This window comes from Aquarana catesbeiana, linkage group LG04, assembly GCF_042186555.1.
Source record: "Aquarana catesbeiana isolate 2022-GZ linkage group LG04, ASM4218655v1, whole genome shotgun sequence".
Classification (NCBI taxonomy): domain Eukaryota; kingdom Metazoa; phylum Chordata; class Amphibia; order Anura; family Ranidae; genus Aquarana; species Aquarana catesbeiana.
The window spans coordinates 336,406,332-336,420,417 of record NC_133327.1 but is presented as its reverse complement, the minus strand read 5'-3'; the positions used below and the strand labels follow the sequence as shown (position 1 = coordinate 336,420,417).

General features: G+C 42.7%; 1 protein-coding gene across 5 annotated transcripts in view; it reads right to left on the bottom strand.

The window, feature by feature from the left end:
- Window positions 1-14,086, bottom strand: part of ANKRD6 (ankyrin repeat domain 6) — a 345,397-nt gene that overhangs the window by 65,952 nt on the left and 265,359 nt on the right. For all 5 annotated transcript variants that reach the window (XM_073626931.1, XM_073626933.1, XM_073626934.1 and 2 more), the window contains exons 8-12: window positions 13,545-13,643; window positions 7,518-7,616; window positions 6,878-6,955; window positions 2,512-2,622; window positions 1,905-2,042 (exon numbers count right to left, since the gene is read on the bottom strand). In XM_073626931.1, coding sequence (XP_073483032.1) covers window positions 1,905-2,042; window positions 2,512-2,622; window positions 6,878-6,955; window positions 7,518-7,616; window positions 13,545-13,643 — 525 coding nt within the window. The remainder of the gene's footprint in view (window positions 1-1,904; window positions 2,043-2,511; window positions 2,623-6,877; window positions 6,956-7,517; window positions 7,617-13,544; window positions 13,644-14,086) is intronic.

The following is a 14,086-nucleotide window of genomic DNA, read 5'->3' as shown; positions in this document are numbered from 1 at the left end:
GGCTGGTCGTTAAGTAGTTAAAATAATACCTGGTCCTGCCATCAAGTTCCTCATCCAGGTACTTCCTGTTATGGGGTAACAACTGTCTCCCAGTTGTGAGCCTGTGTTGTCATACTCTCATATGTGTCCCTGGAGACAAGTGACCATGCCAACACATATTATGCTGGCATGGTCTATCTGATCCAGAGCAATGGTGTGCAGCTGATGTTGGAGTGAGTGCACGTAGTCAAGGAAGTGACTAAAAAAGGGGGGAGATCAGCAGCACTGATGGCAGGGCAGTTATTTATAAAATACAGTGGTCTGGCAAACTAGCTATAATCTTGTTAGGGTTTTAATGATCTACTTTAGGATTTGGAACTTTATAAGTGTGTATTACATTCTGCAAATAATTAGTAACTGTACATTCAAATTTTCACAAACCTTTAACATCTATGTTTTGTTCCTTATCCCACCTGTGTTAACCATTTTTGACAGAGAAAATCTTATGACCAGGAATGCCTACATTTTTTACATAAGACTGTATGTATCTGTGAAACTGTACTGATTTTGTGCTTTCTTTCAGAGCTAGATCTAGACATGTGCAGAACGAAAACATTTATTTTGTTTCACTTCAGATCGATTAGTTAACTTACTAATTTTGTTTTGTTGCGTTCATAACGAAATTCGTTTGGTTTAGTTTTGTTTTGTTTATTCGTTTTTGATCTGATGTGAATTTTTCCAATGGGATTTGAAGTATTCAAATCAAATTTGAATTGAAAATATCAAATCAATCCAAATTCATTGTGAAGATTGGCTGGTTCTATTCTATTCAAAATTCAAATGTCAGTAGATGGTTATATTCTTTCTATGTTATTCTATTCTATTCATCTATTCAATTTTTTTCTATTCTGTTCTTTTCTATGCTTTTATTTTCTATTCTATTCTATTTTATTCCTTTATTTACTATTCTTTTTTATTATATTATTTTATTTTCTACTCTATTCTGTTCTGTTTTACTCTATTCTGTTCTATTTTTTTTAAATTTGAATTTTGAAAGACAACTATATTTTCTATATTTTATTCTATTCTATTTTTTTTCTATTCGATTTTTTATTCTTTTCTATTCCTTTATATTCTATTCTTTTTTACTATTCAATTTTTTTCTGTTCTGTTTTATTCTATTCTTTTCGATGTTATTCTATTCTTTTTGAAATTAGAATTTTGGAAGAAAACTATATTCTATTTTATTCTATTTTATTGTGTTCTTTTATTTTCTATTCTATTCTGATTTACTCTATTCTATCCTTTTTTATTCTATTATTTTCTAATCTATTCTTTTTTATTCTATTATTTTCTATTCTATTCTGCTCTATTCTTTTCATTTCCAAATTTGAATTTCAGAAGACAATGCTATTCTTTCTATTTTATTCTATTCTATTCAAATCTATTAAATTTTTTTCTATTCTTTTCAATTATATTCCTTTATTTTCTATTCAATTCTTTTATATTCTGTTCTGTTTTATTCTATTCTTTTTGCAATTTGAATTTCAGGAGACAGCTATATTCTAACACTGATGCACATAGTCTTTGAAGGAAATTAGCAATAGTCAGCAATATGTTTATATTTCAAATTTGTTTTTGATTAAAATCTGATTCAAATTTGATTCAAATTTCGGCCAAAATTTTGTTTTGTTATTTTGGATTTGTTTAAAGTTGTTACTAGTGTAATTTGGAAATTTGGAAACCTCCTGAATCTCTGAATAACGAAGATTTTGTCTGAATTTAAATTAGGAACAAACGAACTGCACATGTCTAGTTAGATCTAAAGTGTAGCAAATATAAGATATTATAAGATGGTATAAAGCCCACGTAGCTGGCTGCATCATAGTTCAAATTGAGCATGACATATAGAGCATGTTTGGTACCTTTTCTTTAGTTTTTGCTCTCTTTCCCTTCCTCTGCTTATTTCCTGCTGCAGAAAGCCGCTGTTCATCTTTGCCATCCCCCTGCTTTATTGGTGCTTGTTCACTACTGTGAGTGTCCTCAGCTGCCGAAATGCTGGCCTGAAACAATATAAATATCTCATATATACAGTATGTGACTATATTAGGATCTTTTAAACACTACAGTTAATTCATTAAAACCTGAAATGGGAAAACAAGCCAAATGTGCTTGCCAAAAGTGACCAATCAAAATCTGTGTTTAAATTTTCCATAAAGTGAGAGGTGAAACCTGATAGGTTGCTACTGGCAACAACTGCAGTTTTGTGCTCATTTTCTTCTCTCCAGTTTTAAAGCATCAGCCACAATATGAAGCAGATATAGCAATAAAAGGAAAATATCCAGTTCTGGTATTTCTGGTATTTCAACTTATCTAATCATATATTCTTTGACTTTAAAAAATCTTTCATTTCTTTAATCATTAACAGCTCAGCAGTATATTGTTACAGTTATACTGCCAAGTTCATCTTTGTTTTCTGAAAGCATTGCGGGACCATTAAAATGTCAAACAAGATTACAGTGCAATTCATACTTTACTGTCTGCTTCTGCTATGTCCTCTCTTGGTACTGACTGGGCTCTTCTCTCCTCCTTCATTTTCTCTCTCTTCTTTCGTAAACTTCTGCCACGGCTAAAACGCAAAACCTAGAGAAATATTTATATAATGATTATCATTCTTTTCTAAAACAATATGAATATATTATGCATTTACAGAGAATAACAGTTTGTTTAAATCCAAGCTTTTTTTTTTGTCAGAGAATAGATACAGGAACTCACCCCCTCAGCACCCACAGGGGGGTGGGGGGTGGATGGGATGTGAGCAGCAATGTGGTGCTGTGTCATAGGGGTCTTAAAGGGGCATTGTCCACAAATCACCTCTGCAACCCTGTCCACAACTTATCTTTGCACCCCCTGCCTGTACTGCCTGTAACACACCTATGCACCCCCCTCCACAACTCACCTCTGCACCCCCTCATCCAGAGCTCACCTTTGCACTGCCTGATCGCAGCTCACCTCTGCACCCCATCCACAACTCACTTCTGCAGCCCCCCCCATTCACAGCTCACCTCTGCACCCCCTGATCGCAACTCACCTCTGCACTCCCTGATCGCAGCTCACCTCTGCACTCCCTGATCGCAACTCACCTCTGCACTCCCTGATCGCAGCTCACCTCTGCACTGCCTGATCGCAGCTCACCTCTGCACCCCCATCCACAACTCACTTCTGCAGCCCCCCCCATTCACAGCTCACCTCTGCACTCCCTGATCGCAACTCACCTCTGCACTCCCTGATCGCAGCTCACCTCTGCACTCCCTGACCGCAGCTCACCTCTGCACTCCCTGACCGCAGCTCACCTCTGCACTGCCTGATCGCAGCTCACCTCTGCACTGCCTGATCGCAGCTCACCTCTGCACCCCCATCCACAACTTAACTCTGTACCCCCATCCACAACTCACCTCTGCACTGCCTGATCGCAGCTCACCTCTGCAACCCCATCCTCAACTCACCTCTGCACCCCCCCATCTACAGCTCACCTCTGCACTCCCCTATCCACAGCTCACCTCTGCTCCCATCCATAACTGTCTGCAGCTCTCCTCTGCACCCACGCCCACAACCTAACTCTGTACCCCCGTCCACAACTCACCTCTGCACTGTCTGATCGCAGCTCACCTCTGCACCCCCATCCACAACTCACCTCTGCACCCCACCCCCCATCCACAGCTCACCTCTGCACTCCCTGATTGCAGCTCACCTCTGCACTCCCTGATGGCAGCTCACCTCTGCTGCTATCCATAACTGTCTGCAGATAACCTCTGCACTCCCTGACAGCAGCTCTCCTCTGCTCTTATCCAAAACTTTGGGCAGCTCACCTCTGAACTCCCTGATGGCAGCTCACCTCTGCTCCTATCCATAACTGTCTGCAGCTCACCTCTGCACTCCCTGACGGCAGCTCACCTCTGTCTTTTCCATAACTGTCTGCAGCTCTTCTCTGCACCCACGTCCACAACTTAACTCTGTACCCCCATCCACAACTCACCTCTGCACTGCCTGATCGCAGCTCTCCTCTGCACTCCCATCCACAACTTAACTCTATACCTCCATCCACAACTCACCTCTGCACTGCCTGATCGCAGCTCACCTCTGCACCCCCATCCTCAACTCACCTCTGAACCCCCCCATCCACAGCTCACCTCTGCACTCCCCTATCCACAGCTCACCTCTGCTCCCATCCATAACTGTCTGCAGCTCTCCTCTGCACCCACAACTTAACTCTGTACCCCCATTCACAACTCACCTCTGCACTGCCTGATCGCAGCTCTCCTCTGCACCCCCATCCACAACTTAACTCTATACCCCCGTCCACAACTTAATTCTGTACCCCCATCTACAACTCACCTCTGCACTCCCTGACAGCAGCTCTCTTCTGCTCCTATCAATAACTGTCTGCAGCTCAGCTCTGCACTCCCTGACGGCAGCTAACCTCTGCTCCTATCAATAACTGTCTGCACCTCCCCTCTGCACTCCCTGATGGCAGCTCACCTCTGCTCCTATCCATAACTGTCTGCAGCTCCCCTCTGTACTCCCTGATGGCAGCTCACCTCTGCTCCTATCCATAACTGTCTGCAGCTCTCCTCTGTACCCCCGTCCATAATTAACTTTGTACCTCCATTCACAACTCACCTCTGCACCCCCTTCCACAACTCACCTCCGCACCCCCCCCCCATTCTCAGCTCACCTCTGCACTCCCCCATCCACAGCTCACCTCTACTCCCATCCATAACTGTCTGCAGCTCTCCTCTGCACTCCCGTCCACAACTTAACTCTGTACCCCCATCCACAACTCACCTCTGCACTGCCTGATCGCAGCTCACCTCTGCACCCCATCCACAACTCACCTCTGCACCCCTGTCCACAACTAATCTTTGTACCACCTGCCTGTAACACACCTATGCATCCCCCTCCACAACTCACCTCTGCACCCCCTCATCCAGAGCTCACCTCTGCACCCCTCTCCGCAACATACCTCCCCACCCCCTTATGACACTTCACCTCTGCACCCCCTGTCCACAAGTCACCTCTGCACCCCCTGTCCGCAACTCCTCTGCAGCCCCCACCCCCAGCCACAGCCCACCTCTGTACTCCCTGACCTAAGCTCCTCTTCCCACACTTTCCCACTTCCATAGCTTATCTCTGCACCCTTAGCCATAGCTAATCCCTGTCCACAGCTCAACTCTCCACTCTTTTTCCACAGCTTATCTTTGCAAACTCTGCACCCCCCCTCCAAACAGTTCTGCAGCCCTCTTCCATAGCTCCCTTCTTCTGCATACCTCTTCAAGCTCTGACCTCTGCACCCCGACAGCCCCCCCCCCTTTACACTCCCATTCCCTCTCCACTGCCTTGCCTACCTCTCAAAAAGAACAAAGGCTTATCTTACTCACATAGTGCACTGAGTGCAGACTTACTTGCCCCCCCCCAGGTCAGCAGTAGCAGGGAACTTATCGGGCAAGGGTATTGGCATCCGGTCACCAGGTGACAGCTCAGCCTCTCGCCCTCCCATGAATACACTGCACTGGGGCAGCTGTTTCTCCCTTGTTCCAGCCTTGATTGCAGGGGCAGGGAGGGTCCTGTGGTAGCCAGCGAGAGAGGTGCACTGTCACTTATAAATGTATAAGCATTTACAAGTGACTGTGTTTACTAGTAATAGTTCCGGGCTGAAAAAAAAGCCCTGTCATAAATGTAGAACCATATTTGTTTTTAGGCATACAGGTCTATTTAATAATATTCTTGCTATATATTGCTAGATTGTCAGATAAGCTGGGCAAACGATTTTTGATTGGTTGCTGTGTATGTTTGTGCTGTGTGCACCATCATCCCTTTCCATTCTGCATTTGTGTATATATTGCTTTTAACCACTTCAGCTCCGGAAGATTTTATCCCCTTCACAACCAGGCCATTTTTTGCTATTCAGCACTGCGCTATTTTAACTGGCAATTGCGCGATCATGCAATTCTGTACCCAAACTAAATTTATATCATTTTCTTTCACACAAATAGAGCTTTCTTTTGGTGGTATTTGATCACCACTGGGTTTTTTATGTTTTGCAATATAAACAAAAAAGACAGAAAATTTCAGAAACAAAAAACAATATTTTTTACTTTCTGCTATAAAACATATCCTATAAAAAAATGTAAAAAATAAAATGTCTTCATTAATTTTGACCAAAATTTATTCTGCTACGTTTTAGATAAAACAAAATAATTACGTGTATATTGATTAGTTTGCGTGAAAGTTATAGCACTTACAAACTTTGGTATTTATACTATAATTTTTTTTTTAATACTAATAAATGGCAGCAATCAACAACTGGGTCCACTGAATACAGCAGTCACGGTATTATCCCACTGCATGCCCCAGGGGGCGTGCCAGTGCGCCATGACGTCCTAGTACGTTGCGGTGCTTACAGCTGCCATCCACTCGTAGTAAATGTACTGTGGGTGGAAGGAAAGTGGTAAAAGCAGAATAATAACAAAATCCGCTTTTGCAGCAAAATTCACCTTCAAGCCAGAAATTTCCTCCTCTAGTGTTTTGTTCTGCCACTAGAGGTCCTCTGTCCATTGGCCAGTACCATTCAACCCACTTTATCTAAGCTCAGAGCATCCTGGACCTGCCCCACTTGTGACTGGAAAATGAATGGAGAAGAAGCAGAGTGATGAGCTCATCTCTCTGTCACTCTGCTTTCTCTATCAGCATGCTTCTTAGCAGCCAATACCAGGTCAAATTCAAGTCCTGTTTGCATTTAAAAATACACTTATGATTTATTAATGATTACAGAGCTGCATTAACTTCTGTATTTCATATCTGCCTGGAGTGTGCTTCCAATATTTTACACAGTACTTACCTGTGGTGCTTTAGTAAGGAGAAGGGCTACATCTGAATTATTGTGGTGTCTCGCTGTGTCCAATGCAATCTGGCCTGCCTGTAAATAAAAATTTCATAGAAAATTCTATAAATAAGGAACTGAAATAAAAATTGGAACATTGTTTCCCCGGCATACACCACTGCAATGTTTTCCTCTCCAGCAACCATGACTCATGCTTTCAACCTTCATTGTAATTATGTCATTCTCTAAGGAGGCATGGATACTCTGCAGACTGTACATCAGCGGAGGAAGCAGATCTACTGCAATTCTTGCTCATTAATGCGTCTAGATCCTGACAGCCACGTTACTTCAGATGAAGACCTCTGTTCAAGTAATTATGCATTTCTACATCTGTATGATCATAAAAGCAGAGTGCTGAGAATAACACAGTTTGTACTGTGCCATGATTAATTATTAAAGAGCATTTAATCCCAAGCAATGCCCAATGATCTGCTGTCTCAAACTGGAGTTTGCTTTGTATAACCTTCCCGGCCTATATGTCACATAATCCTATTATTCTTCTGTACCATAAGAGGAGTACCACTAAGTCTATAACACTACCCCCAAATATATAATTAGTAATATACACTTACATTAATAATTAGTAATATACACTCACATTATTAAGAAGTGCAGCGTCAGCTCCAGCTTCCAAAAGCGCTTTGATAACTTTCCTATGATTGAGAGCTGCAGCAACATGGAGTGGGGTATCACCAGCCTAAACACACAATTCAAAAAAGTTCAATTCAAAGATGTCAGAACCTCCAAAATGTATCTATTATATTGTGAAGCTGTCCCCAGATTAGTAGCTGTCAATATGTCAGTAACTTTGGGTACCGCTACAGAAGAAAACTGAAAATTTCCTATCAAATACTTACCGTAATTTTGTTTCCTGATGGACTCCATGGCAGCCTATGTGTGGGTTAATCCCCCTCATTTCATTTCATAGGACTCTTCTCCCATATATCTTTGTTCCGGGCCAGAGGCCGTGTTCCATAATTTAGCCTACTCCAGCCACTGGGAGGGAACTCCTGCTGCCATGGAGTCCATCAGGAAGGGAAAATTACAGTAAGTATTTGATAGGAAATTTTCAGTTTTCCTGACAGACTCTATGGCAGCCTACATGTGGGATATAACTAGCCATACACACCGGGGTGGGCAAAGTGCTGTACAACAGAAAAAAGGTTACACAGTAGTGCGCCTTGAGCATGTTAATTGAAGACCACGAGGCCACTTTGCAAATCCCTTCTGGAGCAATGTGTCGTGAAGCCATTCATGATGTAGACACGCTTCTGGTCGAGTGAGCGGTCACCGCTTCTGGAGGCTTCAAGCCCATAGCTTTGTAGGCCCACTGAATGGCCTGAACAATCCATGCTGCAATAGATGTGGAAGAGGCGCGCAAACCCTTATTCTTTCCATGAAAAAGAATGAACAGCTGGTCGGACCGACAGAACGGAGCTGTAGCTTCTAGATACTGTCTCAGAGCTTTCCTGACATCTAGGGGATGAACACTGGTATTGAGTTGATCTGAACGTCGGAAGAGCAATCTCCTGATTGTCATGAAAAACAGATGATACTTTGGGGTTTGATGGAAGAAATTAGAGTAGAAACATGGACTTTATAGGCACACGTATATGTTGGGTAAAAAATTGAATGATTTTAATAGGATAAAGTAGAGCTGGGGAAAAAAACGATTTGAATCTTGAATCGAGTTGAGAGGTCAAATCGATTCAAATCTTCTTCAAATCAATTTTTTAAATTTATTTTTTCACCAGGACCGCGCCAGTCCTGAGGAGCTGCGGGCACGATTTTTCAGGCGAGGCGCGGCTTCGGCCTAGTCCGCGAGGCCAGACGTTGTGCATGGGTGGGTAGGCGGGGTAGTGGGCGAGGCTTAGATCTGTTGGTGGAGTGCTGTGTATCGGAGGGCTGTGATGTCAGGAGGAGGGGGGTAGGTGACTCCTGTACAGGGATCGGGGATCACAGGGACAGTCCCGGGCTGGAGAGAGAGAGAGAAGGGAGGGTGAGTGCTGGCTGTATGGATGGCAGTGTGTGTCATAGTGGGTGTGATCAGTACACATTGACAGAGGACAATCCATCAGTGCAATAGTCAGTATACTGTGATGTAATGGGTCAGTATACAGTCAGTGTGTAGCGTGTCAGTATACAGTGTGTAGCGTGTCAGTATACAGTGTGTAGTGTGTCAGTATACAGTGTTGTAGTGTGTCAGTATACAGTCAGTGTGTAGTGTGTCAGTATACAGTGATCATCACTGTATACTGACACACTACATCACTGTATACTGACACACTACATCACTGTATAAATACACTACATCATTGTATACTCACACACTACATCACTGTATACTGACACACTACATCACTGTATACTGACACACTACATCACTCTATAAATACACTACATCATTGTATACTGACACACTACATCACTGTATACACACACTACATCACTGTATACTGACACACTACATCACGGTATACACACATGACATCACTGTATACTGACACACTACATCACTGTATACACACACTACATCACTGTATACTGACACACTACACACTGTATACTGACACACTACATCACTAAGTGATGTAGTGTGTCAGTATACAGTGATGTAGTGTGTCAGTATACAGTGATGTAGTGTGTCAGTATACACTATACAGTGATGTAGTGTGTCAGTATACAGTGATGTAGTGTGTCAGTATACACTATACAGTGATGTAGTGTGTCAGTATACAGTGATATAGTGTGTCAGTATACAGTAGTAAATACATTTTTTCTCAATTACTTAAATCTTTGTTGCACACTGCCCACTGACTTTTCAGTTAGAGAAAAGGTTTGCCTTTGCAATTTTGTTTGTTGATGCACTTTAATTAATATAATAATATAATAATAAATCTCCCACCCCTAAGTTAAAATCATTGTATGCAAACACATTAAAAAACATATAACTGAGTGACCTCAAGGACTCTAATAACACCTCTAATAAATATATAGATATACCACATGTCACAAACACAAAGGTTTGGAGTGCGTAGAATGATATAAATCCAATGGTTGTTGGATATGTGGAGAGGTTAAGTCAGGTTTGGAGGTCACTCAGAAAATTGTGCTACATATTACGCGCATTGATGCGCTTCTTCAGGAGCTTGCATATCATAGGCTAAGTACAGGCGTGTAGTCAAAACCATGTATGACTAATAGGTGTCACCAATAAAAAAGAGGTGATAGACACACAATGGTAGATACTTATCCACAACAGCGCAATGAGTGAAGTGACATCAATATAAATTGTTATAACAATAACCAGAGATGTCCAATGGTAGACAGGAGAGTGTTTAGCTAAAATAGCCACTCACCTTTGTGGATAAAAGCTGTGGTAAATGATAAAGAACAAGCAACCGCCGCGTGTGGTCAAGTGAAGATATAGTAGCCTGGCTACTATATTTTCACATGACCACACACGGCGGTTGCTCGTATCCAAACAACCATTGGATTTATATCATTATTATATCCGATGTTATGGCCACCAGGAAGGAAACTTTTAAAGAAAGTTCCTTAATAGAGAACTGATCTGTGTGTGTTCCATCTCTCTTTCTGAAAAGAAATCCAGGACAAGGGGAAGATCCCGCTTAGAAAATCTTGTCTTTCTCTGAGGTCTGAGCCTTATTGCTCCTCTGAAGAACTCGCGAGTAAGAGGATGTCTAGCCCAGGGTACGCCCGTGAAGTCAGGAATTGCAGAGACTTGAACCCGCAACGAGCTGACTGACAAGGAGAGATCCAAGCCTGATTGTAGGAAGCCCAGGATATCCTGTATCTTTGGGTTATTGCAAGACCCTGCAATGCAGGAGGTGTAGTCTGCAAATTTTTTCCAAATCCTCTGGTAGACCCTGTTGGTACCTGCTCTTCTGGCATTAAACAATGTGGAGATGGCCCTACTTGGACAACCTAGGGCCTCCAGCCTTCCCCTCTCAAAAACAAAACCATCAGGTGCAGATGGGCCGGGCATGGATGTAGAGTTGCCCCTTGAGATAGGAGGTCTGGTCTGGAGGGCAGATTAACTGGGCCCCGGAAGCTGAGTTGCATCAGCAGGGGGAAACAATGGCCTATTTGGTCAGTACAGGAATATTGCCACTATCTCTGCTTCTTCCATCCCGAGCCTCAACAGAAACCGGAGAATGACAGGAACCGGGGGAAAGGCATAGGCCCTGTGGAATCACCATTGGTCTGTCAGAACATCTCCGCCAAAAGCCTTGGGACAACAAGACCTCATGTAGTATCTCTCCAGTTTGAAGTTGCACGGGGAGGCGAACAAGTCTACTTCCAGATGATTCCCAGGGACAAGACCCACTTGAAGACTTCGGGGTGGAGAGCCCACTCGTTGTTGTCTAGAGATACTCTCATCAGAAAGCCTGCCTGAATGTTCTGGTCTCTGGGGAGATAGACAGCTGTTAGGTTGGCCAGGTTCATCTGGGCCCAGGTCATGATAGGCTCTACTTCCTTCAACAGGAAGAGACTGTGAGTACCTTCCTGTCTCTTGATGTATGAGACTGCTGTTGTGTTGTCCAGTCTTAGGAGGACTAAGGCTCCCGCTGCCAAGTGGTGAAAGGCCTGTGGAGCGTAGAATGCTGCCGGAGTTCTAGAACATTTGAGACTATCCTGTGAGAAGGAAAGCTCCATATGCCTTGGGCTACGACGTTGAGACCTAGGACGGTCTTTATCTTCGCGTGCCGTGTTTTGGTGTTCAGACCTAGAAGAGATGGGTGGAAAAGAAAAGTTAAGAGCTCTTAAATGAGTGAACCCAAACAATACAAGAATAAGAGAAACCAATCCTACCTGCAGCGTAAGGTTTGGCCACAGGGAGGCGGTGACATGTCCATAGCAGAACAAGATAGAACAAAAACTGCAAAGACATCATCAGAATGGATGAGACATCAGCCATCAGCCATTAGGCCTGCAACAAGGGCACTTACCCAGCAGTAAGCCAAAAGGTTCCTGGGGAAAACAGCTGTCAAGCCCGCAGTACAACCCAAGGAATGACAGTCTGACAGCTTTTTAAAATAGTCACCGCTGATAACATCGCCATGCCCCGTAGCGCGACTGCGCCAGGAACGTTATCGCCCAGCAACAGCCGTGCGCATGCGTGACCGCTAGAGCTGCACGATTCTGGCTAAAATCAGAATCACGTTTTTTTTTGCTTAGAAGATAGATCACGATTCTCTCACGATTCTCGCGGCATAACATCATCTTTCACATTAAAACAAAAAAATTGGGCTAACTTTACTGTTTCTTTTTTTTTTTTTTATTCATTGAAGTGTATTTTTTCCCAAAAAATTGCGTTTGAAAGACCGCTAGGCAAATACAGTGTGACATAAAATATTGCAGCAATTGACATTTTATTCCTTAGGGTCTCTGCTAAAATATATATAATGTTTGGGGGTAATTTTCTAGCAAAAAATATTGATTTTACCATAAGAAACAAGTGTCAGAAAAAGATTTAGACTTTAAGTGGTTAAACTTCCTGCATTTACACATTGTTTAAAAACTTGGCAGACTGCCTTGATTTTTTCTTTACACACAAAAGTTTACCTTTGATCTAAGAAGGAATTTAGTTACAATGTTTCATTTTTAAAACTTGGCAGACTGCCAGGATGTTTTCTTTTGACAGATGAGTGAGCAGATAAATCTCTCCACTTGTTATATGAAAGAATCGGCAAACTCTGCAATAGAGATCGTCAGAGGGGTTGAATCGAGATCACGATTTTTTAACGATTAATTGTGCAGCTCTAGTGACCGCCGCCCTATTGTTGGCATCGCGCATGCGTGAACCAAGCCTTGGTTTCACTCACGGTTTGCAGATGCACAGACTGGACCAGGCGACTTCCTAAGGCGGCGAGGTGGAGCGCACATGTGTTCCAGCCGCCATGGTCCTAGCCCCCGGAGCCTTAGAGGAAAAGGGGACACACAGACACAGAGATACGGCTGCCATATTAATGAATTAACCCATACATTACCACCACCACGTCGCGATCCCGACAAGACCTGGGACTGGGAGCTGCTGCTCGACCCACCACACGACCAGGGCGTTTACAAGACCTCCCGCTAATAGCTGGGACATTTGGCCATATTGCCGCTTGCCTGCTAATGGCCAAGCTAGTAAGCTCTTCGTGGCATTGCATATTATCGCCCATGTCCACCTGCTAATAGCTAGGATTGCTGGACTTCAGAGAGGATCATCATTTTGAATCCACATGATCGCTGTGCACACCGCCAGGCCTAGATCGCGAAAAAACGTCATAATAGGTAAAACTTCATCTTGGTCTTAGGAGGAGGACAAAAAAGGAACACAGCCTCTGGCCTAGAACAAAGATTTATGGGAAAAGGTTCCTATGAGGTATGAGGGGGTGGGATTAACCCACAGGTAGGCTGCCATGGAATCTGTCAGGAAAATTCAATTTTATTTCAGAAATTTGCTATCAACAAGGCTATTATCATTGTATTGGAAGATTGCTGTACATAGAGATGAAACAAAAAAAAACTACAACTGAGCCCAAGGGCCTTGCTTAGAGGACTCCTTTGATCACTGGCATTAGTTAACTCTTAGCTGATGGGTCTATGAACTGACCTGGTTCTTCTCATTGACAGAACAGAAAGCGCTGAGTAGTATCCTGATGACGGACAAGTGATTGTAGCGAGCTGCAACATGTAAACAGGTATCTCCTACCTGAAAATCAGATTGATATATTTAATAAATCTGACTACATAGTGTATTTTATACCCTCACTTGTTTCATTTACATGCAGTTCTAGATGCAATAGTGTATAGATATATTTAACCAATGAAGTAATCCTAATGCCTGTACACATGATTAAGAAAACACAAACATGTTAATAAGAAAAAAAAACCTCTCAACATTTTTGCTTTCATGTAATCAGTTTAAAACGGGCAATATTTATTTTAGCAAGATCTGTATACCAAATATTTCTAAACTGAACCCAAATATAACACATATCAAACTTTTGTATAGATTGGGTTTCTGAAAGAAGCAATGGGGGTTATTTACTAAAGGAAAATCCACTTTGCACTGCAAGTGCACAAAGGAAAATAAAAAACAGCATTTTAGCTTGCACATGACTACATGATAAAATCAGCAGAGCTTCCCCTCAT